General features: G+C 39.2%; 1 protein-coding gene across 2 annotated transcripts in view; it reads left to right on the plus strand.

Moving 5' to 3' along the window:
- The window catches only part of il1rapl2 (interleukin 1 receptor accessory protein-like 2), a 515,311-nt gene that overhangs the window by 315,953 nt on the left and 173,201 nt on the right, over positions 1-26,157 (plus strand). For both annotated transcript variants that reach the window (XM_041796951.1, XM_041796950.1), the window contains one exon: positions 25,448-25,617. In XM_041796951.1, coding sequence (XP_041652885.1) covers positions 25,448-25,617 — 170 coding nt within the window. The remainder of the gene's footprint in view (positions 1-25,447; positions 25,618-26,157) is intronic.

The raw sequence follows: 26,157 nt of genomic DNA on the forward strand, positions 1-26,157 counted from the left end.
TTTCCCCAGACCAGACAGGGTAGTGTATGATCCCTCCAGTACTCTCTGGGTCTTCCCTGAGGTCTTCTCCCAGCTGGACATGCCTGGAAGACCTCCACAGAGAGGCACCATGGAGGAATCCTAATCAGCCCAACTGTAGTGCAGTGGGTCTCAAAGTTGTTTCAAGTTGGTCCCCAAAGTGTGGCGGGAAAGAAAATGTGGCAAAGGTCTGTGATGTATGGAAGCCCTAAGAGGACATAAAGTACTTTCACGTATTTTTAAAAGTTTTTCTCTGACAGAGAGCTGTTTTTTTTTTTCTCCATTCCCACATGACAAAGCTGGTTTTACCAAGAAATACAGGAGAGTCCTGAAACGGCCACGTTTATCCACTATTTTAGGAAACAGAGCAAAATAAAATCAGTTTTTCTTTCTGTTATGATGTGTTTTATAAATGTTTGTTTTGTCCTCTTTCTTTGTTCAGTTTTATTTCCTTGTCGGCTCCAAACTGAAACCTTGGTTTAACTTCTTAAAATGTGGGTCCTGATTCCTGCTAAGGGGGCAGAGGTGGGTGCTGGTGTTTGAGGAACCTAATGTCTGGTTATAGATCTAACTTTAAACAGTTTTTTCAGGAAACAGGTAGTTTTCCTGTACTTTTAATGGTAGCTGCAGTCGTACACATGATTAAACGTTCCCGTTTCTGTAGCGTCTCTCAGAATCACGTCTTCTGTGGTTCTGAGGAGATGTGGTCTATAAAGAACCCGTAGAAGCAGTTTAATCAGAGCAGGTGAAGCACAAATATTAATCAACAACAACTGAAATAAAAACAGAGACCAAGCCTGCACCTCCGTTAACTTCTGTGTCAGTATTTATGTATTTTTACCTCCATAGGTTCCTCTGAGCTCGGTCTAATCTCCATGTCAGCGTTTCTGAGTGTTGTGTTCAGGTGACTGTGGGGTGACAGCAGGTGGTTAAGGTGACCGGACAAGAGTGCGGTTGCCAGGTCTGTTGGCACATATCCCCCTCCTGAATGTTAGGAAGGGCCGACTGTGAGTAAAGCCTGCCAGATCCTCTCCTCTCCATCATCAGAGTCGTTTCTACACGTTTTACCAAAACTTTAACCTTTGAGTCGCACATATCCGACCTTTGAGGGGAAGACTCTGGGAAATGCTTTTATAATTTACATGCCTTTCCAGGACTCTAGCTAGGATGCACAGAAACAGATGAAGGCATGCAGAGACGGATGACTCTAACCACCACATCACCGTAGACATCACTGTAGTAACAACCCGCTTCCTCTCATTCTTTAAACAGAGCTCCGTGGATCTGGAGGTCTGAATCACAGTAGATTCTAGTCATGATGTCACCGACAGTGTCAGGTGTAACACAGGACAAAGTAGCGCATCAGTGTAATCAGATTACATCTGTCTGGAGCTCAGTAACTGTTACTGCTGTAATCTGTAGAATGATAATCTCTTTACTGGTGTTACTGTTAATCCTCCAAACACGGATAAACCAGGAGCACAGGTAGAACGAATCAAGCGCCTCTTTCAGTCACATTCAGGTGACTGATAGTTAGCCGGCATCCACGGAGGAGGGAAACAGTTCAAATAAGGTCGTCTTCAGATAAGAGGGGATGTGAACTCTGGTTTAGATGACCTGAAGGATGTTAACCTGAATCATCCTCCTCTCCATCAGACCGTCCCCACTAACACAAAGCTAGAAGCCAGAGACACCCAGAGCCTGAGAGATAACTGAATGATACTGACACCAGAACAGCCAAAGGTCCATGTCCAACCACAAAAGCTGGGACAGCCAGGCTCGTATGTCTGCAGATATGGAGGGGAAATGTTCCCTACTGTGTTCTTGTTCTGGACAGATTTATCTGTGAGCGGCTGGTTTGGTCTGAAGTTCAGCTTTTTATCACTAAAGAGCAGAAAGTACAGATGACCTCATCAGAAGGATTGTGTTCATTGTTCTGTAGAGTTATATGGAGGCAGAGACGGTCTTTGGCTACAAGATAAGTAAAACTTAATTTTACTTTACTTAGCACAACTTAACATAACTTTAATTTACTCTAACTTAACTAAACTCTAACTCAACATAATTTAACTTGACTAACTTTTCTTTATTTAACTAAGCTTAACAACATAACTATAGTTAAACTCTTGCTTAACTTAACTCTAACTTAACATAACTTAACATAAATTAACTCCCCTTTAAATCTAACTTAACTCAAACTTAACATAACTTAACACTAACTTAACGTAACAATAACTTAACATAACCTAATTCTAACCTTATTTTACTTTACTTAGCACAACAAAACATAACTCTGATTTAACTCTAACTTAACAACTATAATTAACTCTAACCTAACTTAACTGAACCTTTTTAAACTGTAACCTAACTCTAACTTAACTAAACCTTCCTGAACTGTAACCTAACTCTAACTTAATTGAACCTACCTGAACTGTAACCTAACTCTAACTTAATTGAACCTACCTGAACTGTAACCTAACTCTAACTTAACTGAACCTTCCTGAACTGTAACCTAACTCTAACTTAATTGAACCTTCCTGAACTGTAACCTAACTCTAACTTAATTGAACCTTCCTGAACTGTAACTCCAACTCTAACTTAAATGAAACTTACTGAACTTTAACCTAACTCTAACTTATCTGAACCTTACTTAACTGTAACCTAACTCTAACTTAACTGAACCTTCCTGAACTGTAACCTAACTCTAACTTAACTGAACCTTCCTGAACTGTAACTGTAACCTAACTCTAACTTAATTGAACCTTCCTGAACTGTAACTGTAACCTAACTCTAACTTAATTGAACCTTCCTGAACTGTAACTGTAACCTAACTCTAACTTAATTGAACCTTCCTGAACTGTAACCTAACTCTAACTTAATTGAACCTACCTGAACTGTAACCTAACTCTAACTTAATTGAACCTACCTGAACTGTAACCTAACTCTAACTTAACTGAACCTTCCTGAACTGTAACCTAACTCTAACTTAATTGAACCTTCCTGAACTGTAACCTAACTCTAACTTAATTGAACCTTCCTGAACTGTAACCTAACTCTAACTTAACTGAACCTTCCTGAACTGTAACCTAACTCTAACTTAACTGAACCTTCCTGAACTGTAACCTAACTCTAACTTAACTGAACCTTCCTGAACTGTAACTGTAACCTAACTCTAACTTAATTGAACCTTCCTGAACTGTAACTGTAACCTAACTCTAACTTAACTAAACCTTCCTGAACTGTAACTGTAACCTAACTCTAACTTAACTAAACCTTCCTGAACTGTAACTGTAACCTAACTCTAACTTAACTAAACCTTCCTGAACTGTAACCTAACTCTAACTTAACTGAACCTTCCTGAACTGTAACCTAACTCTAACTTAACTGAACCTTCCTGAACTGTAACCTAACTCTAACTTAACTGAACCTTCCTGAACTGTAACCTAACTCTAACTTAATTAAACCTTCCTGAACTGTAACCTAACTCTAACTTAACTGAACCTTCCTGAACTGTAACTGTAACCTAACTCTAACTTAACTGAACCTTCCTGAACTGTAACTGTAACCTAACTCTAACTTAACTAAACCTTCCTGAACTGTAACCTAACTCTAACTTAATTGAACCTACCTGAACTGTAACCTAACTCTAACTTAATTGAACCTACCTGAACTGTAACCTAACTCTAACTTAACTGAACCTTCCTGAACTGTAACCTAACTCTAACTTAATTGAACCTTCCTGAACTGTAACCTAACTCTAACTTAATTGAACCTTCCTGAACTGTAACCTAACTCTAACTTAATTGAACCTTCCTGAACTGTAACCTAACTCTAACTTAACTGAACCTTCCTGAACTGTAACCTAACTCTAACTTAACTGAACCTTCCTGAACTGTAACCTAACTCTAACTTAACTGAACCTTCCTGAACTGTAACTGTAACCTAACTCTAACTTAATTGAACCTTCCTGAACTGTAACTGTAACCTAACTCTAATTGTGAACCTTCCTGAACTGTAACTGTAACCTAACTCTAACTTAACTAAACCTTCCTGAACTGTAACTGTAACCTAACTCTAACTTAACTAAACCTTCCTGAACTGTAACCTAACTCTAACTTAACTGAACCTTCCTGAACTGTAACCTAACTCTAACTTAACTGAACCTTCCTGAACTGTAACCTAACTCTAACTTAACTGAACCTTCCTGAACTGTAACCTAACTCTAACTTAATTAAACCTTCCTGAACTGTAACCTAACTCTAACTTAACTGAACCTTCCTGAACTGTAACTGTAACCTAACTCTAACTTAACTGAACCTTCCTGAACTGTAACTGTAACCTAACTCTAACTTAACTAAACCTTCCTGAACTGTAACCTAACTCTAACTTAACTAAACCTTCCTGAACTGTAACCTAACTCTAACTTAACTGAACCTTCCTGAACTGTAACCTAACTCTAACTTAACTGAACCTTCCTGAACTGTAACTGTAACCTAACTCTAACTTAACTGAACCTTCCTGAACTGTAACTGTAACCTAACTCTAACTTAACTAAACCTTCCTGAACTGTAACCTAACTCTAACTTAATTGAACCTTCCTGAACTGTAACCTAACTCTAACTTAATTGAACCTACCTGAACTGTAACCTAACTCTAACTTAACTGAACCTTCCTGAACTGTAACCTAACTCTAACTTAATTGAACCTTCCTGAACTGTAACCTAACTCTAACTTAATTGAACCTTCCTGAACTGTAACCTAACTCTAACTTAACTGAACCTTCCTGAACTGTAACCTAACTCTAACTTAACTGAACCTTCCTGAACTGTAACCTAACTCTAACTTAACTGAACCTTCCTGAACTGTAACCTAACTCTAACTTAACTGAACCTTCCTGAACTGTAACTGTAACCTAACTCTAACTTAATTGAACCTTCCTGAACTGTAACTGTAACCTAACTCTAACTTAAGTGAACCTTCCTGAACTGTAACTGTAACCTAACTCTAACTTAACTAAACCTTCCTGAACTGTAACTGTAACCTAACTCTAACTTAACTAAACCTTCCTGAACTGTAACCTAACTCTAACTTAACTGAACCTTCCTGAACTGTAACCTAACTCTAACTTAACTGAACCTTCCTGAACTGTAACCTAACTCTAACTTAACTGAACCTTCCTGAACTGTAACCTAACTCTAACTTAATTAAACCTTCCTGAACTGTAACCTAACTCTAACTTAACTGAACCTTCCTGAACTGTAACTGTAACCTAACTCTAACTTAACTGAACCTTCCTGAACTGTAACTGTAACCTAACTCTAACTTAACTAAACCTTCCTGAACTGTAACCTAACTCTAACTTAACTAAACCTTCCTGAACTGTAACCTAACTCTAACTTAACTGAACCTTCCTGAACTGTAACCTAACTCTAACTTAACTGAACCTTCCTGAACTGTAACTGTAACCTAACTCTAACTTAACTAAACCTTCCTGAACTGTAACCTAACTCTAACCTGGAGGAGACCTCCTCTTCTAGTTTCTAAAGGAAATAAAGCTCTAACTCCTGGAGTCTGCATCAGCAGAGTGAATTATCTGATAACACTCACCACTGCTCATCACTAGGAAGGTTAGACCATTCAGAGTTTAAAGACCATTTTTACAGGAGGTTTTCAGCCAAAACCAGAACCTCTGCAGCATTAACTGTCTGTTCACTCATAAACAACACTGACCTTTGCATCTGAGAGAGAACTGAGCTTCTTACATTTCTGAGGTTGATCTGAAAGGAAACTGGAACAGATAAAAATTCCTGCAGATGTTTAATCTCTCCTCTCGAGCCTTTCTGAAGAAGTTTTTGGAGGAGAGGAGAAAAGATTTCAGTCAAACCCGAGGATGTCCATGACCTGGATGACCGGGAGCCTTCACGGATGTTCGGGTGACTAAATGTTGGTCCACATGAGAGAAGATGATCATATAACTGAACCCTCTTCAGCCGTGAGTTAGGGACTCTATAAACTCAGTGACAGTTCACACAGCAGCTGAGTGAAGAGCAGCAGGTTAGCGCTGCACAAAGACATGCTTGTTTCTGCCTCTGCTCACTGATTTCACTGCTTGATTTAAAATATTCAGGAGCTGGAGAAAGAGAACAAGCGACAGAGAGCTGGGTATAAAGGGATGATGGGAAATGAGCGGTAGGTAAAGGTACAGTGGGTTGAGTAAGAGGATGATGTGGAGCCTGAAAGAGGAACAGAGACACAGAGATGGAAGGAAAGTGAAGCTAGCAGCAGTCTGACGGCAGCGTTTGACAGCTGTAGGAGTTCATTATTCACCCGCTCTTTGTACACTGTCGAACAATCAGTCACAATCTGTCTCTCTTCTGTCTGTCTCTCTTCATCTCCATTATTAATGTGGGAAAAGTTCTCCAGAAACATCAGAAACAGGTATCCTTTAGTTTCCTGCTCTCTCTCCCTCACCACCGTCAGAGGTTTATCAGACTCGGTCCGCTCACAGACTCGTCTCTTCGCTCAGCTGTAGAGGCTGAAGGTTTCCTCTTATGCAGACGTACGGATCATTCTGGAAGTCTCAGACCTCCTTTACCTTATCTTAGTTAGTTATGATGCAGCCTGACTCTAAATTGCCCGTAGGTGTGAGTGTGTCTGGTTGTTTGTCTCTATGTCAGCCCTGTGATTGGCTGGCCACCAGTCCAGGGTTAACCCCGCCTCTCTCCCAATAACAGCTGGGATAGGCTCCAGACCCGTGACCCAGAACGGGGTCAGCTGTAAAGAAGATGGATGGATGTTGGAGCCTATGCTGATGCAAGTGTTGTTTAAATATTTCTCTCATTAATCTACCCTATTTTAAATAATAATAATAATAATAATAATAATAATAAAAATGATAATAATAATAATAATAATAATAATAATAATAATAATAATAATAATAATAATAATAATAATAATAATAATAATATAATAATAATAATAATAATGAAAATATAATAATATTAATAATAAGAACGGTAATAATAAAAAATGACAGTAATAATAATAACAAAGATAATAATAATCATAGTAATAATAATATTAATAGTAATAACAGTAATAATAAAAAATGACAATAATAACAACGATAATAATAATAATAATAATAATCATAATCATAATCATAACAACAATGATAATATAACAATAATAATAATAATAATAATAATAATAATAATAATGAAAACAATAATATTATTAATAATAATAATAATAACAATAACAAAGTAATAATAAAAAATGACAATAATAACAATGATAATAATAATAATTATTATTATTATTATTATTATTATAATAATTATAATAATAATAATGAAAATAATAATATTATCAATAATAATAACAGTAATAATAATAAAAATGACAATAATAATAATAACAATGATAGAAATAATGATAATAATAATAATAATAATAGTAATAATAATAATAATAATAATAATAATAATAGGAATTATTATTATTAGTAGTAGTAGTAGTATTAGGATTATTATATTAGGAATAATAATAATAATAATAATAATGTGAATTATAATAATTATTAATATTATTATTATTGTTATTATAATTATATTAGGAATAATGATTATAATAATATTAGGAAAAAAATAAAACAATAATAAAAATATCAATAATAATAATTATTATTGTTATAATGATAATGATAAAAATGATAATAATAATAATAATAATAACAATCATCATCATCATCATCATCATAATCATAACAATAATATCAATATTAGGAATAATAATAATAATAATAATAATAATAATAATAATAATAATAATGATTATTATTAATATAATAATAATTGTAATACTTATCTAATCTACCTGATGTCCACATGTCCCTGCTTGTAAACAGTGTGTATAACTGCCTGTTAATTTGGAGTGATCATGGATCCAGACCGTCCTTAGTTTGATCTCAGTTCTGCATATTTAACCCTTTGGGCTCCGCCCTCAGACAACAGTAAATAACGACAGTAAATACCATATCTAGGCCAGACTGGGACAGTCATGTGACTTCTTAAAGGAGCCCCAGCATTTCCTGTGAATGCACAGCCTCTTTTTTATGTGTAGTCACGCTCCTGTTACACCTTTACCTGTGAAGCTGTACTTGTGTCACTTCTACCAGACCCCCCACCCCCCACCCCTCCTCTCTGTATGGGGCTGTCAGCAAACAGGTGTGCAGCTCCTCTTTATTAATGACAGGCTGGGAGAAAGCGAGGGGACTGTGTGTGTGTGCACGCTTGTGTGTAACACACAGGAGAGCTGACAAATGTGGGAGTGGCTGTGCTGCTGCACGCTGCACGCTCCATCGACACGGTGACAAATGGAGAGGCTATAGAGGCGTATATATTAATACACACACACACACACACACACACGCGGCTCCACAGGCACCAACCTAAAATAGCAGTTTGACAGAGGACAATGTTTTCAGAGCCTCAAAGTTGTTTGGCTGTGCTCGGAGACTTCTTTAAATTCATTCACAGCTGAATTTGCTCGGAGCTGTCGTTTTGATGGAGCACTGAAAACCTTTTCTTTCCTACCAGCTTGTTTAATAATGGATTAAATCTGAAGACCCTGTTTTCCTCTCTCAGAAAGTCTGCTGAATCCTCTCTCCGCTGCAGTGCCATGTTTTTACTGGGTTTAGATCATTTAGTCATTGAGAAGTGAATCATAACTCTTTCTTCAGTTTCAACTGTTTCATCTTCACAGAAACACATTTAAAGAATCTACTCCCTCGCCAAGCATTAACCCTTACATGTACAACAACAAAATGAAATCTCCATTGATAAATGTGCAGAAATGTGAACACAGAGATCAATGTTCCAGTAATGAGAGCCTCTGTCTCAGTGGTGGTTGTCTGAATAAGCCACTTTAATATTTCATTGTGTTTACAGCCGGACATGCCATAAGTGGAGTGTTTACAGTCGGAAATACTACTTCCTGGTTCTGCAGTCTGGGACTAAGAAAGGGGGACATTTGGACAATTTCAACTTTGCCCTCACTTCATAGCAAGTGGATGGACATGCATGAGGATGCACGGGTCCTTTCCATCAATAGGAGAGAATATATCATACCTCAAATATGCAGTAAATTTATATCTGCGTGTAATGAGCATAATCACGGTCACATTTTGATTAGAGGTGGAAATGCTCATGTTGGTGATTCATATATTTCCTCTGATTCTTTATGCCTGTACATAAAATAAACCTAACATGAACAAATGCATTTGCTCGCATATGATTGGTAGAGGAGGAGGCTGGAGGAAAGGAGGGTAAAACTGGCGTGTTTTTGGCTCTGATAGACTCATCTGTTTAGCATGGACGCTATCTCACTGAATCACAGTCACAGGCAGAGTGGACAATAACTGGAATAAAGAGGGTCTAAATTTGAATTTTTTTTAGTGGTCAGGGTTGAAGTTGTTGAAGAGATTTGAAGCAGTGAAAGTAAAAAAAAATGTTGAAAAATGATTATTTTACTACCACTTATCTGTAAGTCTGTTTTCTGGACATACTGGCCTCACCCATGCTGAAGATTACAAGAGAGCGAGTTTAATACAGAAATTATGGAAAAAGATGAAGCAATTAGCATGCTACATTAGCATGCTACATTAGCTTCTACATTAGCATACCTACCAACAGTCCTGTTTTTCTCATGTTGCTCCCGCTCACTCCCTTACCATAAAAGTCTTGGTCAGCCACTACTTTGTCACAAAAACACAGGATTTTCAGTCATAAATTTCTCATCTTGAGTGGTTATTAACTGCTCTAATTGCTGTTTTCTACATTTGTCTGTGTGGCTGTTCTGGGATCCCTCTGCCCTTCCATGAGCCTATGAGGAAAGCAAACAGGAGCAGCACACGCTCCTGCTCTACCTGTGAGGAAGCAGAACCCGGAGCAGAGCAGACATCAGTGACACAAAGTGATTAAGGCAGACGTAGCATGAAGGAGGAGCTGGGGTGGAGGAGGGTTGCAAAAAGCAGCCAGGGAGCAGCAGAGAAGCTAGCCAGGCTAGAGCAGTTTAAATATGACATTAGAATGAGTGTGATTAGCCAATAGCATGCGTAGAGCAAATCAGCTGATGAGGGCTTATATGCTCAGTTTAATCTTTTAAAACATCATCATTACTCCTGATCATGTGTCTCCTCATTAATTAGCCTAATTTATCCACAGTACCACATTTAATTAGACATTGATTTATTCATGTCTCAGGCTGTTTTACTTTGTTGATTTATTGTAATTGTTTGACCTTATCTTCTCTCTTTAAATATTCTAATCTATCTTTGTTCAGGAGAAGATCCTCCAGAAGGAAAACCTTTACTGTGGTGCATCATCCCCCATCCTCACCTTCACCTATCCTCATGTCTGACACTCTTCAGGTGTGATCAGTGTTTATGAGCAGTTTTGCAGCAAAAGTAAATGGGACTTATTCCTTTTCATTAGTGCTGCGTTCAACACTGCTCCTCTATAATATGCATTATTGTGTTTCCTTCCTACTTTGGTCTGGACCTGAGGACCCAAACCCCTTTCTGATGATTTTCATTGGATTCAGACTGGACTGCTGCACAGACCTACTCACTGAATCATCTGCACATGGCTCAGGCACAGTAAAGTGTTGAGAGGCACATGGCAGACGTATAAACCAGTGTGAAATGGAACCATAACAGTGGTGTGCCTGGCCTCCAGCCTGACCAATCAGATGCCACGTTTTCTTCTTATGAGGAGAAGCCGGTCTGTTCCAGAGGACTCTGACCATTTGGTGAGAGTTAAAGTCCAAAGCAGCTCTGTGAGCCACAAACGCAGGCTCTTAGAGGGAACAGATGTCAGTTCAGCTCAAATTAACTGGTACGCCACAATAAACTAAAAATCTATCATATATTTAACATTATTATTATCATTTTATAATCTTTCCCCCTCTGAGGATCATTCCTGAGCCCAGATGTGGAGTGTTTATTCTGAATTGTCATTATTGGCCCTCACATAATAAATGCATAAAAATAGCACAGGAACAAGAGTACCTTGTGATGTTGACCTGTCTGCGGTCCAACACATGACCACATTGGCAGATCCTGCTGGCAGGAAGGACGTTCCTTTAAAGCTGAAGGAAAACGGCAATTGTTTCACCATCAAACCGACCCCACACCAATTAACCGTCTGTTTCAACCAAACCCAAACGAAGTTCTGCTGTGGAGCATTTTCCATGCAAACTCCCTCATTCTGCACCCAGGAATCAACATTTTCCATGCAAACTCCCTCATTCTGCACCCAGGAATCAACATTTTCCATGCAAACTCCCTCATTCTGCACCCAGGAATCAACATTTTCCATGCAAACTCCCTCATTCTGCACCCAGGAATCAACATTTTCCATGCAAACTCCTTCATTCTGCACCCAGGAATCAACATTTTCCATGCAAACTCCCTCATTCTGCACCCAGGAGTAAGAACTGAGGTTTGGTTCATAATTTTCAATAAACACATGTTTATGAGTGACAGCAAGGGAGCATACAATTGGTCATTTTTGGTCTGGGACATCTCAGAATCACACCTAACCTCCTAAGACCCAGCATGCACATAAGAGGATATTACATGTTGGCTTCCTTACATCAACATCATAATTTCTGCTATTAGAATTTTTTAGACTTTTGTCCTGAATATCCATTTCAGTGTAAGTTATTTGCTTGAAATGTTTGGATACATTGCTTTTTGGATTTTGGAGGGAATTTTCTTGGAAATTATAAACTTAAGGGGTATGTCGGTTAATTTTGGAGAGTTTCATTGGAAGAATTTGGTCAAATTTGCTTAATTTTTTAGAGCATTTTCATGGGAAATTGGGAAATTTATTCAGAATTTTTGGGAATCAGGAATTTGGAGGTAGAGGTTTTAACATTTGGTGAATATTTATAACAATTTTAGGGAATTTATTTGGATGTTTTTGATCATTTTCATGAACTTTTAGAGAATGCTTTGGTATTTTTTTTCATCAGAATTTGCAGCAAAATTTTAGGGTGAATGTTCTTTGATATTTGAAGAATTTGCTTGAAAATGGGCATGAATTTATGTGGAATTTTGGGGGGAATGATAAAGCTTCACTAAAAGATTTGATAATTATCTAAAGGAATTTTCTGGGGAGCTGGGGGGGGGGTTTGGAGAGGACATTTTTCCAAGGAATTCCTGTTCTAAAGCCATCCCTCCTTATCCCCAATTAGGAAAAACTCAAAATGCTTTCCAGACAAAAGCTCCGGGCTCAGGAGGTTAAGGAAGCCTGGTGTACCAACTTTTAGATTCTGTACACAGATCTGATGGTTAATCAAAGTCCTAATGAGGGCTGAATTATTTAGAAAATCTCTCTAACTGTGATTATTTTGGCTCATTCCACGTGATTTGCTGTATTGACAGGAATGATCATCTTTATGTCATTCTCATTTTGATTATGAAAAACAAAAATCACAAAAGTAGGATTTTTGGAAACTATTCTAGACAAAATGACCCCTGAATGTTTGTGTTGAGCAGAACGTCCTGGTGCTGCAAACTATTAAAGTAGAATTTTGACGTATTTCAGGTTAAATAATTTTTGCATCTTCTAAGATTTGAAAATTGTTCCCTCTGTGATTTAATCTAAATTTGAGTTTGGTCTCTCAGCCTCAGTGAGGACCGCTGCAGCTCTGTGTGTGCGTGCAGACATTGTCGTGTTTCCTTGTGTGAATGCATTTCAGTCTTTTAGGTTGCATTAGACAGAGGGCAGATTGTGGTCAACTCCATTTATTCAGCACTGACACGTGTGTGCAGAGGGTGTCGTTTCATGTGTTTGAGCCTGTGAAACGTGCATGTCCTGTGTTTGTGCTGCTGCAGCGCTGATGGATGCTGAATGAAAGCTGTAACCCACACCTGCATTAGCATGCTCATTCATCTCCCCAGCAGATAGCTTTACTCTGTATGTATGTGCTATGTAGTCTCCCCGGGTTAGTGCCAGAGTAAAACTCATTTTTAGGAGTCATTTTGAAAATAGCCAGCATACAGGGAGTGGATGCTCTCTCTCTCTCTCTCTCATACGCACACACAGATACAGCATGTCCTCTCACCAACATCCCTCTCTCAGCTGAAGCCCATTCTCATAAAATGTGTTCAGAGAAAAGAAGTAACCATCAAGTCAGCCGTGTGCTGAAATTGAACATCAGCACAAAACACGGGGCCAAATGGCGGTATTTTCTCTCTCTCTCTGTTTTCCCTCCTCATTCTAATCTCATTCTATCACCTCCTTCTGTTTTCTTCTCCTCTTCTCTCCCTCTATTCTTTCCCTCTCACCTGGGTGTAAATTGCCCTGCAGCAGTGATAGACTTGTGTGGGGGTTTTTGTGTTAGTTGCCACCTCCTTTTTTGGGGGCGGCGTGCCTCGTCTCTGACGTTTGTGCGTGTCTGACGCCTTTTCTTCTCCTTTTGTGGGTGTGTGTGCGTGCTCGGTAAAGTCCAGATCATTACCTGAGTCTGTGTGTGAGAGAGTGGGTCAGGTCAAGCTATTATTATGGCAGCAGCTGTAGTGGTATTGCAGGGGATTGTGGGAGCCGTGCAGACAGGCTGGAGGCTCTGTGGGGCTTTATGTTTGAGTGACAGGCCAGAAATAAATATTCTGCACTGCACAAGCCATGGCTCCATCACCCTTCAGTGTACAGAAACATTTTCAGCATGCGTGCTAACTCATATCAGTTCCTAATCAGCCATGTGTAATAAAGCAGGGCTTCAGACAGACCGTCTCACTCTGGCATGTGCTGGACTGGCTGCAAAACAGGCTACTAAACCTGGAACAGTCAAACCGACAATTACTCTCTAGGGGTGTAACTATTCATAAATATATATCCATGTATCATCTGGTTGGTCAATGATCCAATCAGATGGGTAGAAATGTTAAACATCAATCTACTCCCTCGCCCTTTAACCCTCAGATCCTACTATGTCCATTTTGAGGACATTCATCATTTTTATCATCATTATTTTGAGTTGATAGTCACATTTTTTTAGATTGAGGCATCAAATTTGCCCAAAGTTATGATTTTTCTTCTTATTAAAAAAAAAAAAAATGTGTTGCTCATAGAACTCTACTGACCCCAAATATCTCCATCCATCCTTGTTTGTCCAAAATCTGGACAATAGACTTCCATTAAAAACAGGTTTTTTGACTGTGTGTCTATGGCACCAAAACAACATACAGCAACCTTTTCTATGCAGTCACTCGATCACCAGGGCTCTAAATTTCACCACCCCACAGTGATCCAGCAGATAGTGCCAGCGCACCATTTTAACCCCTTAGGTAACGCAGACATTGTTTACCTTCCATAGACTCAGAGTGTTTGAAGCGCTATTTCACCCACTAAACATCATCAGAATTAAATGAAATGATTGGTGCCACTAGATATGGATGTCTGAGAGTGGGCTACATGTGTAAGTTTGTGTGCTCCTACGTGTGTGCTCGGGTGAGAACCTGCGTCTACGTTTACAGTCGGACATGTAAGTGGAGTGTTTACAGTCGAAAATGCTACTGCTGAGTTCTGCAGTCTGGGACTAAGAAAGGGGGACATTTGGACAATTTCAACTTTGACCTCACTTCACCGTAAGTGGATGGACATGCATGAGGATGCACGGGTCCTTTCCATCAATAGGAGAGAATATATCATATCTCAAATATGCAGTAAATTTATATCTGCGTGTAATGAGTGTAATCACGGTCACATTTTGGTTAGAGGTGGAAATGCACATGTTGGTGATTCATATCCTACATATTTCCTCTGATTTTTTATGCCTGTACATAAAATAAACCTAACATGAACAAATGCATTTGCTCTCATATGATTGGTAGAGGAGGAGGCTGGAGGAAAGGAGGGGAAAACTGGCGTGTTTTTGGCTCTGATAGACTCATCTGTCTAGCATGGACGCTATCTCACTGAATCACAGTCACAGGCAGAGTGGACAATAACTGGAATAAAAGGGTGTAACTTTGATTTTTTTTTTTTTTTTTTTTTTAGTGGTCAGGGTTGAAGTTGTTGAAGAGATTTGAAGCAGGGAAATTTAAAAACAAAACGAAAAAAGAATGTTTTATTAACAGTTTTCTGTGTGTCCAGAATATGGACAAACAAGGACAGATGGAGCTAAATTATGAAATTTGGCACTACAAAAAAATGTCAGTGCATCAAAATCAATTTTACTACTCATCATTGGCATGGCCCAGACTGTATTTATTTTTTTATTTTTATTTATTTATTTTTTTAAATTAATCTATATCAGGGGTTTTCAAAGTGTGTGAGAGTCTCCCCTAAGAAGAAATTATTCATTTGGTGGACCCCCACCCACAAAAAGGATTCAAATTGAAAAAAAATAAAATAAAAACAACAACATTTCAAACATTTATGTCTAATCTTTAACATTTTTAACATTAACACCAACAACCTCACCTCCACCCACAGCTCAGTCTCCATCATCAAGTATGCAGATGACACCACCATAATTGGACTCATCACAAACAATAACCAACAACACTATGGTCAACAGATAGCCCAAACGACCACTTGGTGCCCACGACTCAATACAGCAAAAACTCAGGAATTCATAGTTAACTTTACCCACAATCCCACACCAAATACCCCTCTGCACATCCTGTCTGAACCATCACCATCACTGACTCCTTCAAATTCCTCGGCACACACATCTCCAACACACTCAAATGGAAACTCCACTCAGACCACACCTACAAGAAAGCCAACCAACGTTTATTCTTCCTCCGTCAGCTCAAAACTTCAGAGTCAGACTCAACCTTCTCCTACAGTTTTACACCGCCATCATAGAAAGCATACTCACCTTTTAAATAATTGTCTGGTACGGTAATTTGGACTCACACGCCAAAAACCACAGCGCATTGTCGATAAATCCTCCAAAATCATCGGTCAGCCCCTCCCATCCATAGACACACTATATCACCGACGTATCACTCAAAGAGCCTTCAAAATCACCTCGGACCCCTCCCATCCTCTCCATCCCCTGTTCGCTCTCATGCCCTCAGGGAGGCGCTACAGATCCCTGCCAACCAAATCAGTAAGATTCAAAAACAGTTCCATCCCCTCTGCTATAAGAACACTCAATCAAGCCATGGACTAAATATGCCTTTTGCTCTACTGTGTATGTCTCATGTTTTTGTCTGTTCTGTGATGACACAGTTGATGTGAGCGTCCTTTTCAAGTGCTGTACCGAAAGTAAATTCCACCAAATTGTTTGTGTGTTCATTAATAAAGATTCTAATTCTGATTAATATATTTTGGATATTTTGGTTTGCAAATGTCCTTAAACATCTGCCTTTCCCTTTTATTCAGTTATAATGCCATTAAATACCCTTTTTCATATTTTTTTGGCCATTTTACAACTTCTTTTTGCCACTTTTTCCCCATTTTTTCCACTTTAATCCCATTTTGCCCTTTTCTCCTTTTTGCCCATTTAAGCTACCTTTCATCATGAAATAATTCTCTTTTTCTTTTTTCAATTTTTTGCTTGTTTTTACATCTTTTTGCCACCTTTATCCCATTTTTTGCCCTTTTTTACCATTTTTTACCACTTTTGTCCATTTTAGTCACTTTTCACTCATTTTTTTGTCACTTTTCACCCATTTCTGCTACTTTCAGACCATTTTCCACTTTTTCTCCCCATTTTAACCCATTTTTTGCTGCTTTTTGACCATTTTGCCACCTTTGACCTATTGTTATTGCTACTTCAAGCTGCTTTCGCCTCTTTTCATCTCTTAGATTGTGGCTCTTGCAACGGTATTTTCAATAATGTGGCTCTTTGGTTGAGTAACACTGCTCTAGCATAGTCCCTATAGTAACTATGAGTCTATCCATTTAGCTCCATGCACAGCAGAGGTTAGCAAAGCAAATCACCTTGTTTCTGGTTCATGGTTCCGTGCCTCCGCTGAAGCTCTGTGGCGCCCCCCAGGGGAGGCCCGCCTCACACTTTGAAAACCACTGATCTAGATCATTTTATATGGGAATTGTGGTGTTTTTGTGTTTTTTTACCATAAAAAATACCAGTGACATGGTGTACAATAACTGCCATAAAAAGGGTGTAACATTGATTTTTTTTTTTTTTTTTTTTTTTAGTGGTCAGGGTTGAAGTTGTTGAAGAGATTTGAAGCAGTGAAAGTAAAAAAATTATGATTGAAAATTATGATGTTGAATATTGATATGAATTATTATTATGATTATTTTATTAACACTTATCTGTATGTCCAGAATATGGACAAACAAGGACAGATGGAGCTAAAAATTGAAAGGGAGCGAGGGTTAAGGTGTGCTTTTATTCTGAAACTTATTTTGAAACATCTTCATCCACTGACACTATGAATTTTGGTGCATTCAGAAGTTTTTCTTGAAGACAAAATAAAAAACAAAGAAAGATTCCTAACGTTGGGCTGATGGTCGTGTGAGGCGGGGGTGTAAACTCTAGACGTATCCGCGGTTATTTTCCCTCTGCAGCATCCACACACAGATAGGTCTGAGGGGAGTGATATATCTGCCCATGCTCTCTCGTCGCCCTCACATTAATAAGTCTGCAGACACACCAGGCTGCACAGCACTGAGCACGCTCATGCTGCAGGCCTGCAGACACATGTCCACTCATGCACGCTCTCACCTTCCCATCCAAACACACGTTCGGATGCAGCCATGGATGAATGATTAGAAGTTTGCTTTAGTTATGACCTGTAGCTGCACACGGCCCCGTTGTTCTCATGGAGAGTGTGAGCCATTAGAGTGTGAACAATCCATGTGTGGCTGTCTGACCTGTGTTTTCTTAAGCAAAGGCATTAGTCTAGTGGACCAGACTAATGTGATTTTCTATTAATGCCATTCCCTTAGTGCAGCAGTGTGTGAGTGTTTCCCTGCTGTAGGAGCTGAATGGACCAAACTCACACCTTTAATTTGTGTCAGCTCATTAATTTTCAACCTCCATGTCTGGCTGGTCTATTCACTCCTTCGTTTAGAACACAAACACTCACAGAAACACACTTTCGACTCAGACGCCGTCCTTTCACTCCATCTGATTAGCGCTCTCTCACTCCTGCATGCTACAACGCGCTGTGAGCTTTTAAAGGTGCAGTGTGCAGAATATCTGACATTCATTCATTCATCCTTGTTTATTTGTTCTAGTCACAGTAAAGCTCTGCAAAGGGACGTCTGCAGTCTACCTGTAGTAACTGTCCTCATCTCACACATTTACAGGCCTAAGGCCAAGAGAGGAGCACATCAAACAGTTCATACACTGCAGTTTTACACGGGGTACCCCGCCTCACTGCTCCATGCAAATGTTTTTACAGGACCAACTAAAAGGCGTCTTAAATATACAAAAGAGCCAACAACGTGGACTACCCTAGGGCTATAATACTCCCACAGATGTGATCAGAGCATCGAGGGTCTAAGATGGAGGGTTTAGAGAAGGTGGAGCCGTCTGTTAGAGGAGGTGATGGTCTCAAAAAACCTGGTTCAATGAGACTAACTGGATTTGATGCCAGGCCTCCATGAGGAGTCTGATGCAAAACCATTTCTCTGAACACAGTCATAAATAGATTAAAAAGTGTAAGATGGACAAGAGCATCTAATCTTAATAAATGATTTTTAAAAATTGCAATAAATAAATATATAAAATAAATATATAAATAACAAAGCCACAACAGCCTGGCTCCTCCCTCTCATGCTGGTCACCAGCCTGGCTCCTCCTCCTCATGCTGGTCACCAGCCTGGCTCCTCCTCCTCATGCTGGTGACCAGCCTGGCTCCTCCTCCTCATGCTGGTCACCAGCCTGGCTCCTCCTCCTCATGCTGGTCACCAGCCTGGCTCCTCCCCCTCATGCCGTGGAATGGCGTCCCATTCTTCCATCACCTAAAAACACAATTAATTTCAGATTTTCTGTTGTCAGCTGCAGTTAATCACACCTTTTTAATGCAGTTTAAAATCCCACTGTTTTGCATTCAGAGCTCTTTTTGTGCCATTTTGTATTTTTCTATATCTACATAAATTTAAATGGGAAAAATGAATTTGTTATGGATCTCAACCCTCTTAGACCTGTGTTGTTGTAAATGACAAGAAGAGAGGCGTGTGATTCAAATGTAGATGGATTTAAAACCACAGCTCGTAGCTTCCTAACTTGTTTTTCTCTGGAAGCTCTCTGTTGTGCCGTTCTAATGATGCTATCCACGCCTTCGTAGCTCTTACAGATCATTTTTCTAGTGAGCCTAGAACATGGCTGACTGTTGTGCATCCGCGTGGTTTCTCTTAGAGAGGGAGAGATGTGGATGAGTACTAAATCATCTGAGAGGAGGAGAGAGTGATAGTCCGTCCAATAAATCCACTCAGATGACTGTGTGTGTGTTTCACTTCCTATAATCTCTCCTGTCTCCGTCTAAATTAACACATATCACTTTCACTATAAATGAAACCAGTGGAGCACATCGCTGTGAATCTGTGGTTGAAATTCATGCAAATGAAGCCTTTAGATGTAAACCAGTGGTTTACCCCTGCATGGATTACATCTGGCATGTAACACAGCAGTAAACAGGCTGATTTCATATCCAGGGGTATTAGTGACAGAGATGTAGAAGCTCCATTAGAGAGGAGGATATGTCCAGGATAAGACCGCTGTAGTACTGTTATACTTTAAATATTCTGTTTCCTGCTGGGGATGTGAAGCTCAGATTAACACCTGACAGTTCACCTCAGATGATCAGCTGATAAATCACTGTTATACTCATGCAAACAATGAAAGCATCTTTGTGTCTGAGCTGATGATGGCAGAGCAGTTTAAAGAAACAGCCACTAAGTCCATGTTAGATTCTAACAGCTGATGGATCCAGAGTTTAGTCAGTCAGTCTGATCAAACTGATCATCGAAATCATTCTTTAGAATACAAAGGACCATAATGCACTGAAATAGCTTTAAATTATGGTCTTATTTTTTGTCATTTTCAGATCTTGGCCATGATACCAGTATTAATGTTGGCAGCTATTTTTAATTTTAGTCTTAGTTTTAGTCTTTAAATGAAATGCATTCTAGTTTTAGTCCCATTTAAGTCTTTTCTACCCTTTTTAGTCTCAGTCTAGTTTTAGTCGTCACAGATCTATTTTTGTTAGTCTAGTTTTAGTCATCACAGATCTATTTTTGTTAGTCTAGTTTTAGTCATCACAGATCTATTTTTGTTAGTCTAGTTTTAGTCGTCACAGATCTATTTTTGTTAGTCTCAGTCTAGTTTTAGTCATCACAGATCTATTTTTGTTAGTCTAGTTTTAGTCGTCACAGATCTATTTTTGTTAGTCTAGTCTAGTTTTAGTCGTCACAGATCTATTTTTGTTAGTCTAGTCTAGTTTTTGTCATCACAGATCTATTTTTGTTAGTCTAGTCTAGTTTTAGTCGTCACAGATCTATTTTTGTTAGTCTCAGTCTAGTTTTTGTCATCACAGATCTATTTTTGTTAGTCTAGTCTAGTTTTAGTCGTCACAGATCTATTTTTGTTAGTCTAGTCTAGTTTTAGTCGTCACAGATCTATTTTTGTTAGTCTAGTCTAGTTTTTGTCGTCACAGATCTATTTTTGTTAGTCTAGTCTAATTTTAGTCATCACAGATCTATTTTTGTTAGTCTCAGTCTAGTTTTAGTCATCACAGATCTATTTTTGTTAGTCTAGTTTTAGTCATCACAGATCTATTTTTGTTAGTCTAGTTTTAGTCATCACAGATCTATTTTTGTTAGTCTAGTCTAGTTTTAGTCATCACAGATCTATTTTTGTTAGTCTAGTTTTTGTCATTGAAAACAGGCTGTCAACGGACATTTTTAGTCATAGTTTTAGTCAACATAATTAACACTGCGTGATACCCAAGGCATTCTGGGAGACTGACCATATCACTTAGCTGAGAGTGTGCCTCTGGAAGATTTTGCTCTTTTATCATTTAGTTTTCATTTTTACCTACCAACTTAAGCTTTTTTAAATGTAATGAAGAGTGAAACTTCCCTAAACGTAAATTTAAGTAAAAGTAAAATTACTGAATTCTACTCTAAAAAGTCCAAGTACATCAAAAGTTTTTATTCCTCCAGTAACATGAGGAACTGGGATTGAATGTCCGGTGGGGGGCGTTGTCTGCTCTGAGGTTGAACATATGCTTCATCGTGATTAAAAACATAATTTATCAGGGCCAACCTTAAAGATTCCAGAAATGAAGAGAATCTTTAACAATAAGGTCAACATTTTTAGGAGGACAAAATCTAATGTTTAAGAACTTTTTTAAGTTGTTCATTTACAAGAAAAGAACTCAGAATATTCAAGTTTATAAGTCTTTAATTTTTACAATAGAAACTTTATAAAATCAAGTTTAAAAACCCTACATTACAGCAGTGTTGAGCCAAAAATGGTCATTTATCTGTTCAGTTAAAATCACAGATTACTCGTCTCGTGCAGACTGCTATGAAAATCATAAGCACCCATCTCTTCAAACACTGTGTGAGCAGTCTGTTGTTAGACAGGCGCAGAAAATCGTTTCTGATCTGACCCACATTTTCCTCTCTGAGTTTCAGCTCTTACCCTCAGAAAGAAGATTTAGGGTCCCTGAGACCAGACTGGACCGTTACAAACATTCATTTGTGCCATGTACATTAAAATTCTGAACAACAGGTGATGTAAGATGTGCCAAGAGGTTGTGCAATATGCCAGTATGCCAGTATGCCAGTATGCCAGTATGCCAGTATGCCTCCGCCGCCAGATGTTTTGCTTTTTATGTAGATGTAGAAAATTGTTAGACGGATCTACCGCTGCTGCTGTAATGTTGTTTGTTCTGTATGATCTCTGTGTATTTATTGGTTTTGTAACTGTGGGAGAGTCTCCAGGATGAAGTTCCCTACGGGGACATTAAAGTCCGGCTTATCTTATCTTATCTTATCTTATCTTATCTTATCTTATCTTATCTTATCTTATCTTATCTTATAAGAAACAAACTGAAAATGATGGTTGGATTTTTTTACTTTTCGGTTTTATAATCTCAAAAATACTATGATGGTTCACTTACATTTAAAACTTTTAATTTTAAAAAAATATATAAAAATGTGTCTCCTAAATTAACAACTTTTCAAACTTGAGAATTTTAAGTTTAAGTTTCTCTTCAAAATTATTTTATTTTATTTAATTTTTTTTAAAGACTGGCCCTAATTTACATGGATCTTTTGTCAAGAAAAAGCGCCTGTAGGCGTAATATGTTGGGTGTTTTTGGTCAAAGAAAACAATAAAAATTGAGGTTTATTTCTCCACATGGGTCCTTATGGGGGTCTCAGCTTCTCTTAGATACCAGTAGAGGGGGCTGGAAGGACAAACTGGTTGGGGACCACAGTTCTAAATGGTCCTGGTTCCTGAGGACCGCTGGTCCTGAAGTTCTGGTGCCATCCGTCCTCTGTTGTTCTGACCCGGTGGGTCTGAGGCTGAGGAAACTCTGAGAACAGAACCACCGGCCTCTCTGCTGCTGGTGGAGGCTGTTATAGAGAGGGATGGTGGCGTGAGCCTGAGGGCCTCAGCTGAAGCAGAGAACATCTATCTGAGCTCCGGCCCTGGAGACGAAGAAGAGAAAATAAAATCAATCAGACGAAGACGCTGAGGAGGAGCAGGAAGGGAGGAGGAGAAGAGGGAAGTCCATTTGGAAAAGCTCTTTGTCATTTTCCGTCCTGACCTCCATGTCTCACCAGCTCCGGCTCGTCTTCCATCTACGACTTGTTTTCTGTTCGTTCTGGTTGACCTGATTTCACCCAGACATCGGCACCACGCTCTTCCTCTCTGCTGTCCTCCCTCGTTTGGTCGTGACCTCTTCTTCTATGTCTCTGGATCTCCGCTGTGACGTCTCCCTTAGTCATACCCTCCTCCCTATCTGCTCTGGTTCTCAGTGAGATAAAAATAGAGGAGGTAGTGGAGGTTATTTATAACAGGAAGTGGGCAGAGGTCCATTCTGAGGATGTAAACGCTCTACAGTCACGTCAGATCTGTTTGTGTCTGTAGTATTCAGTAAGAACAGCTCAGATGACCTCAGTGTGGTTTTAACGTGTCTGTCTCTGTAATGTTTGCTGTAGGGATCAGCTACAGAAAGATATACCTTCATTACACCTGCACAAAGGCATGATGGGAAATCTCTGTTCCCCAGATTTGAAACGACATTCTTTGTTGAGAAGATGTTTTAGATTTGGCTAAAGAGAGTTATATATATGAGCATATCAGACACTGGAAGATGTCCAGTATTGTGCATCCCTGCTTCCGAGAGGTCAGAGGTCAGGGTCAGTGGGTCCTCCTCTGTGGAAGTGATATATTCAGAGTACCAGCAGGGATTTTCTCCAAACTCACTCCAACGTACTCCAACTCAAGGACAGACTAGATTCAGAAAGGTCACTGAGACTCATGCTCATCGTTTCTTGTCATACACCATTTCTTCTGTCAAGGATTCTCACCAAAGTTTGTTCAAATGTTCTCTGCCTGCAGGATGAAGTGATTAGAACGCCAAGGTCACTGGTCCTTAAGCCCAGCTCAAACCAAAGCAACAACGGGTTGCTCTGCAGCATCTGAAAGTCTTACCACTCCTGCAGCCTGGGGTGGGAAGAGACAGCAAGAAAAAAACTAAATCATAATAGCAACCAAACATCCACGCCCAGTGGTTTACTCAAGAAATAGTTCCCAGTATTGGCTTCATGTGTTGTAATGTTACATAATTATACGTTATTATTTCATAGCGTGGTGAATGTGCAGGTCACAGCTTGTCCACGAGAGCGTTTCGGAGTTGTTGGATTGTGTATTTGATGAGTTTGATGAGGGAAAGTCGGAATACCGTCTGCTAACATTGAGTTGGCACAGCAGGTCCGAACTCGGCAGCGGCGATCCATAAATGGCTCGCACCGACAACTGAAGGTAACAAACCTATTACTAAGACTATAGGGATTACGGCAATGGACGAATTTGCCAAATGTTGAAGTATCCCTTTAAAAAAAATTAAAATGACTGAGTATTTGACATTTATGGTTAGGGCTGACCTTAAATGAGAAAAATATAATTCAATAACAGTAAAACAATTCTGAAATGTATGATATTTACAACATGATTTAAAGGTGTGCATTTATGCACAGCAGGGTGAAAAACGTGAGTATTTGAGAATAACTGACCTCACAAAAAATATGATAATGCATTTAAACCAATGATGCTACTAATCAATGACACATGCCAGGCTGCAGTTATCCATGAATAAGTTATTCACTTTCAGTGTAGTATGTTGTAAAAAAATTAACTTGTGTGTTTTGTTTGTTTTTTTTTTTGTTTTGTTTTTTTTTTGTTTGTTTGTTTGTTTCTTTTGGATTGTTTACATTACAAGCATGGCAATTAAAGAGTTAAAAGACATGACAATTATTGAGTATTTGGTGTTTTTGTTAATGGCACAAGTTGATGAAATAAAGGAAAAAAATAAACAATTAAAAATAAATTAAAATAACTTTTTATTCACAGTAATAACCCCCTGGGCATTTTTTGCACACTAGGAGTAAAACGAGGCAGCAGTTTGTAGGATACCAGAGGGTTAAGTGTGTATGCATGGTGCAATGCATGCATGCATTCATCTATGTAGGCCTGCATGGCATGAAAACAGATTTATATCATAATAAAGTGCAGTGTAAGGCAGATTCTGTGTATGTATGCACGTACGTGCTGCAGCAGGGTTGATCTGGTCAGAGAGTTTAAAAGTGCTGTAGGTCGACCATTCCTGTATGTAGGTGGTAGGAAACTGACAGCAGACTGTCCAAAGGTGGTGTGCCTGAAGGTGGACTCACAGTCTCCTCTGGTGGAGGTCCTGGCGGATTTACCACTGTGAGCTTTCAGCTTAATGTAGTCACTTAACTGAGGAAGGACGAGTCCATGCAGCATCTTATTATTCAGAGCAGGCAGATTTAAATTCACTTGTATTTCTCAAGGATACGACAATAATGATCTGAGGATGAAGATGTTTCAGGCCTTCTTATACAGTGATTCAGAAGAAGATCAGAGCAGGGAAAACCAGTCTGCATTCACTGTTGGTGAGGACCGGATCGCTCTGACGTTAGATCCTTTAAATGTGTTTGTTTAAAGTGAGAGAAGAGTCCAGAGTGACCCTGAGGAACACCATAGTGATCTTTACTGAGAGTTTGGACCAAAAAGATCATGTACGCAGATTTTTAGTGCTGTGATTTTATTGGCCAATCCTGGACGTCAGTCATGGCTGCGGGTTTCTACAGGTGTCAGGATGACTGCGTCATTAGCGTGCACCATGCAGTTCAACTCATTTCCACCTCTCTGTTTCCTCTCCTCTCAGTGGACGGATGCTTGGACTGGTCGGTGGACCTGAAGGAGTACCACGTCCTGGCCGGGGAACCTGTCCGGGTCAAATGTGCCTTGTTCTACAGCTACATCCGAACCAACTACACCATGGCCACCAACGCCAAGCTGCGCCTCATTTGGTACAAGAATAAAGGAGACGCAGAGGTAAGGCTAAAGTAAACGAGCGCCTATAGATGGAGATGAACGGCAGACGTCTGACATCTAGACGTTTAACTGAGCCTCAGAAATAGAAACTGGTCTGTTCCTGATTCTAATCTTTAGTGAAAACTGACAGTTAAACTATTAACAGGGATATTTGTCCTGCTGCTACCGCCCAACACTGATTTCTACTTCCTGTGTTTGGCCTTCATCCTCAGAAACTAAAGTCAGAAACTAGAGATCTAGGAGTCTTGACTTTTGTTTTAGGAGCTCAGGGACCTACAGGACGGCGTCTCCATGCACCTGCAGTAAGATTAGGGGAATAAAGCGACCCGTGATAAATGTTCTTATACAGCATAAAGGGAACGGTCTGCATCTGTTGTAATAAGTGTGAGACATTCCCTTCTTATTTCTCACCAGAAATGAAGCGCTCTCTCTAGATTTGATGTGATTTATGAGTGATGGTTTTCAGCCGCTTTACTTATCAGGGCCTCATCCTTTTCATGAATCCTCCATGGGCGCTGCTGTCAGAGGATGTCTGCACCG

Source organism: Cheilinus undulatus, linkage group 10 (genome assembly GCF_018320785.1).
Source record: "Cheilinus undulatus linkage group 10, ASM1832078v1, whole genome shotgun sequence".
Classification (NCBI taxonomy): Eukaryota; Metazoa; Chordata; class Actinopteri; order Labriformes; family Labridae; genus Cheilinus; species Cheilinus undulatus.